The sequence below is a fragment of the Silene latifolia genome, chromosome 2, assembly GCF_048544455.1.
Source record: "Silene latifolia isolate original U9 population chromosome 2, ASM4854445v1, whole genome shotgun sequence".
Lineage (NCBI taxonomy): Eukaryota > Viridiplantae > Streptophyta > Magnoliopsida > Caryophyllales > Caryophyllaceae > Silene > Silene latifolia.
In genome coordinates, this window is record NC_133527.1 from 77,731,197 (window position 1) to 77,736,859 (window position 5,663).

The 5,663-nt window shown below is 39.1% G+C and overlaps 2 protein-coding genes across 2 annotated transcripts; both read left to right on the top strand.

Moving 5' to 3' along the window:
- The first annotated feature begins 2,072 nt into the window (after nt 1-2,072).
- LOC141640994 (uncharacterized) lies at nt 2,073-2,885 on the top strand. The gene has a single exon (XM_074449672.1). It carries the CDS (start codon nt 2,073-2,075, stop codon nt 2,883-2,885), a length of 813 nt encoding a protein of 270 aa, XP_074305773.1.
- A 1,235-nt stretch (nt 2,886-4,120) lies between these two features.
- On the top strand, nt 4,121-5,218 carry LOC141640995 (uncharacterized). Its single transcript, XM_074449673.1, has one exon. The coding sequence runs from the start codon at nt 4,121-4,123 to the stop codon at nt 5,216-5,218; it is 1,098 nt and encodes a 365-aa protein (XP_074305774.1).
- The last annotated feature ends 445 nt before the right edge of the window (nt 5,219-5,663 follow it).

The following is a 5,663-nucleotide window of genomic DNA, read 5'->3' on the forward strand; positions in this document are numbered from 1 at the left end:
TGAACTTAATCTGCTTAATACCTGTATGCATTCGGTTTGTGGTTTGTTGACACATGTGGTAGAGGTTTCCCTTTATTCATTTTACCCATAAGCTCCACATTGCCAAAAATATCCTTTTTGTCCTATTTACTACATCCTACTTTTAGCCTGCCCTTGTCAAGCTAGTAGTCTTAGTTGTTGGGATTGTTACTTCGTTTTTGGTGGCAAATGCTCTTATTGAGATTTAGTTAGGAAGATGAAATGAAGGAGGAAAGAAAAGAAACAAAAAGAGAATAATGATTCGAAAAAATGAAAAAGAGTTATGTACTGTTCATAGCAGTCGATCGACTGCCAACTATGGTCGATCGACTGGAGTTTGAAAGAAAAAAGAAAGAATCGATTCGCATAATTCAAACCTTTATCTTTTGGCGATTTTTGCTCCCATGTATTATTTATATCTTATGGGGAGTTAGTTGATTACTTTCATACTGGAGACTGTGAGATTTGTGCTTGCTATAGCACCGTTTCATTTGATTTTGAGCAAGAAGTAGGATGTTGCTATATGGTTCCGTTTTGGTACTAGCTTGATCACCTGTACCTCCACTTTTCCATAAATGTTTTGCCTCTTCTTACCCATACCTCACATATCCCATATATACCTCGGCATGTGTCATGGTCATTTGTTGGTTGGAATGCATATGTACGGTCATAGAGATTACTTTCATATTATACTGCAGGCATGTTCTTATAGGTCGTAGTTAGGTGAGAGTCTCTACAAAATGAATTCTTTCTATCCTCTTATATATATTCACCTATGCTTATGAGTGATTCGAGCGACCCGTGAGAGTCCAATTTGATAAGTTTCTATGGTTGACGGTTCAGCAGTTTTTAACGACCTTATGACTCGTTTGCATGATTCGCATTACTAATTGATTGTTAGTTATTGCATTAAACTGGTTTAGGCTTTACATGTTGTAATTCGCTCTGAGATTGAACTCGTTCCATTATGTCATTAGATCGAGTCTAGTTCTTGCTTGGGGACAAGCAAGGGTTTGGTTTGGGGAAGTTTGATGCGTGTCTTTTATATGATGTTTTACACCCTATTTTCCACGCATTTCAGAGCTCATTTGTATAGTTTAAGCTACCATTTCCCCTATTTCCGTCTACTTTCGTGTTCTTGTACATTATTGCGGAAATGTGAAGAATTCAACGGAAATCGAGCTAAATCCGTCTCCGAGTATCCTGCATTGCATTTTGACGTAAAGTATTCGCTTAAGGAACGAGCTTGGTGCGCAATCCAAGGCCCAAAAGACAAATCCACGAGATTATAGAAGTCAAGTAGCAGCTAAAGCAGTCGATCGACCACTACCTTCAGTCGATCGACCAACCATCGGGTTCCAGAGGCTACTGTACACTACTATTCGGTCGACCGACCGGTCACTTCAGTCGATCGACCAAGACGCTATTCCAGACGAGAATTAAAAGATCGAGATTTATCAAGCCTATGAGTTATTAGGTTTAGAAATTATGTTACGTATACTTTCTATATAACGTAACCTAGTTCGACAGATACAATCATCCAGTTTTTATCAAGTTTTACATAAAGTTTTACATACAGTTCTTTAGAAATAATTAGGGTTCGAGATTACTTTCGGTATTGAATACAATTCGCTTTGTGAGACAAGGATACAAAATTTGGAAGGGGGATCAAGGTCTCCAGTCAGGCCATTAAGGGTCACAAGACAGGCTTTGGATAACTCTGATCAGCAAGTATCTCCTACTTACAAGGAGGTATTGAGTAGGACCAGTTCTCCTAGAGAAGGAGTTGTTCTTAATGGTATTGATCCTATTCATCTTACCCCATGATTAGTTTTGGATTCTGGAATGTGCGAGGGATGAATAGGGAGGGGAAGCAGAAGTTTGTTAATAGATTTCTTCTTTTAAATAATGTTGGTTTTTTTGGTCTTCTTGAAACTAAAATAAAACCACAGAATCTCAATAAAACTGTTAATAATGTTTTCAAAGATTGGTGTGTGACCACCAATTCAGCCTGTCATAAAGGAGGAAGAATCTGGCTGTTGTGGAATCCCACAATGGTAGATATCTTAGTATTAGAGTACAATGCCCAATTTATCCATTTCCTGGTTACAGATAAGGCCACTAATCAGCATCTGCATCATACACTAGTATATGCTTTTAATGGAGATAAACAAAGAGAGGAATTGTGGACTGGTCTTAGAAGGATATCTATGCAAGTCAGTGGGCCTTGGTCCATTGAGGGAGACTTTAATTGTGTGTCTCAGGCACATGAGAGATTGGGAGGACATGTATCTCACTCTGAAGCAGAGCCTTTCCAACAATGCATTGAGGATTGTAATTTGTGTGATATGCCATCTACTGGAGCTTTCTACACTTGGAATAATAAACAGGCCCCTGAAACAAGGGTGTATAGTAGACTGGATAGAATGTTTGTGAATCATGATTGGTCAGTTCAATTATCTGAATACTATGCTAACTTTCTTCCAGAAGGTTTATTTGATCACACTCCTTGCTTAGTCACAACAGCTACTACTCAGCCTCACAAAAGAGCTTTCAAATATTTTAATATGTGGAGCAAGGCTCCTGATTTTAAAGATTGTGTCACAAATTGTTGGGCTCAGAACATCAGAGGCACTTACATGTATGGGGTGGTCAGGAAGCTCAAACTTTTGAAGCCTAAACTTAAGCAGCTCAATAAGTCTTATTTTAGTGATATGGAGAATCAATCTGATTTAGCTGAGGTTAAATTGAATCACATTCAACAGCTACTGATTAACTCTCCAGGAGATGCAGCTCTAATTGAGAAGGAATATGAAGCCCATAAGCAGTTCCTTTTCTTACATGAAGCCAAACTGAATTTTCTGTAGCAGAAAGCAAAAGCACATTGGATGACTGAAGGTGACACAAATTCTTCTTATTTCCATGGCCTCATCAAGGCTAGAAGAAATAAAAACTCCATTTATCAGATTAAGGATCACAATGGCAGGCTGCATACTGATGAAGAGGGTATTCAAATGGCCTTTCTGGAATATTACAATAGGCTCTTAGGATCCAAAAATCAGATTTTACATGTTAAAAAAACTGTGGTTCAAAAAGGTAAGATGTGTACTGAGGCTCATTGTCAGAAGCTTTTAAGTCCTATAACACACCAAGAGATAAAAGAGGTCATGTTCAGCATTCCCAATGATAAGGCCCCAGGTCCAGATGGGTATTCTAGTCAGTTCTTTAAAGATTCCTGGGAGATTGTGGGAGATGAGATTTGTACTGCTATTTCTGATTTTTTCCAATCAGGTCTCCTTCTTAAACAGTTAAACACAACTCTCCTCACTCTCATTCCTAAAGTGACAAACCCCACTTCTGTTCTTGAGTATAGACCTATAGCATGTTGTAATGTCTTATACAAATGCATCTCAAAATTGATTTGCAATAGGCTAGCTTTGGTTTTACCTGACATCATCTCTCAAAATCAAGGAGGTTTTATTCAGGGGAGGAGCATTATGGAAAATATTCTAATTTGTCAGGATCTAATCAGAATGTAAGAAAAACAGGCAGTGGCTCCTAGATGTCTAATCAAGATGGATCTCCAAAAAGCATATGACACTATAGAATGGGAGTTTCTTGATCAGATGATGCAGGCTCTTAAATTTCCAGGTACTTTCAGAGGGTGGATAATGCAGTGTGTCACTACTGCTACCTACTCCCTTAATCTAAATGGGAATATGTTTGGTTTCTTCAAGGGTCAAGGGGTTTGAGACAAGGAGACCCCCTTTCTCCCTTGCTTTTTACCATATGTATGGAGTACCTTTAAAGATTACTGATGTCATCTACCTCTACAATGGGTTTCAAGTTCCATCGTCTATGCTCACCTATGAGACTCACCCATCTGATGTTTGCAGATGACCTTTTGCTATTTAGTAAAGGAGATGCTACATCAATGATGATTATTATCAGGACTTTCTCAACTTTTTCAGCTACCTCAAGACTCAAGATGAGTAAAGGAAAGTCTAATGTGTTTTTAAATGGGGTGAAAGAACCTTTGAAGTCTGATTTCCTAAGGGTCTCAGGGCTAATTGAAGGTTAGCTTCCTTTCAGGTACCTAGGAATGCCTATTAAGACTACTAGGCTTAATGCTCAGGACTGCAAACATCTCATCGACAAGATTGTAGCTAGAATAAGAACCCTGGGAGCCAGGAAATTATCTTATGCAGGACGGTTGGTTCTAGTCAGGGCCGTGCTGAAGACACTACATAATTATTGGGGCCAAATGTTCATTTTACCTACTGGAATCATTACTAGCATTGAACAAGTCTGCAGGAACTTCCTATGGGATGGGGGAGTGGACTACCTGAGATCACCCCTGGTTGTGTGGGATAAGGTTTGTAGGCCGAAAAAAGAAGGTGGTCTGGGGCTAAAACAGGACATCATTTGGAACAAGGCAGCTGTTGGCAAATTGGTTTGGTGGATTTACACTAAACCAGACTTATTATGGGTTAAATGGGTAAACAACATATACCTAAGGGGATCAGTTTGGCAAGATTATTCTCCAAGTACTAACTCCTCCTGGTATTGGAGAAAGATCTGCCAAGTAATGGAGGACCTACAGCTAGCATACCAGCAACAAATATGGGATCTTACTGCTAATAGATACACGATTTCTAAAGGGTATGAATTCCTGCGAGTCAAATCGCAGGATGTTCCATGGTCGGAGTTAGTATGGAATGTTTGGACTATTCCAAAACATGCTTTCGTTGCTTGGATACATCACCATGGAAATATGAACACAAAAAGCAAACTACGACAATTAGGGATCAGTGATGACAGTACCTGCTGCATTTGCGGAATTTCGGAAGAAACAAGGGAACACCTCTCTTTCGACTGCCCGTATAGTAAGAGACTTATTCTTCAAATTGGAGGATGGCTTGGAATCAAATTCCCTGCGAATAATTGGATCTCTTGGAGACTGGGGAGAAACGGCTCCCAAGTCCAAAAGGGGATCCTAGATGCTGCGATTAATGCCTATATCTACCACATCTGGTATCAAAGGAACAGGAGCAGATATGAGCTAATGATTATTCGGCCACACAAGATCGCGAGAACAATTAAAGAAGAGTTGCGATTGAGATTTCGAGGATTGGATCGAAGGAGATTGAGTAGAAGGGATGCAAACTGGATTCTGGAGATACTGAGTAATGAGACTTAAGGTGTTGGATTCAGATGGGGAACATGGATGATGGAAGAAGACGTTTGCTATTTTTAGGGTTATTACATCAAAATCTGATTTTTGTTTATCAGATTATGTTTTTTGAGCTTGGTTTGTTTTTCCTGATTTTATGTTTGGGCTGATGTTTTGGGCGGAGTATGTAATATGGGCCTTGGCATCTTTGCAGTCTTGAAGTTTGTCTCGGTTCCATTGTATGGTGACCTTCTTTTTTGATATATATACTTACATTTTATCGAAAAAAAAAAAACAATTCGCTTTGTCATTCGGCTTTGTTCTTTTCCTTCGCAATTCACACGGTACTCTCTGGTTTTATTCTGTTATTTTATTTTCATTCATAGTTGTCGAATTGCTAGATCGGTTCCCAAGCCGAATTGCCATCTTTTGTTAATTGTTTATTTTACCGTTTTAAGCATGAATTCCGTAG

Excerpts from the sequence above, each read along its gene's own strand:
- LOC141640994 (XM_074449672.1), top strand. The coding sequence starts at position 2,073 with ATGGTAGATATCTTAGTATTAGAGTACAATGCCCAATTTATCCATTTC.
- LOC141640995 (XM_074449673.1), top strand. The coding sequence starts at position 4,121 with ATGCCTATTAAGACTACTAGGCTTAATGCTCAGGACTGCAAACATCTC.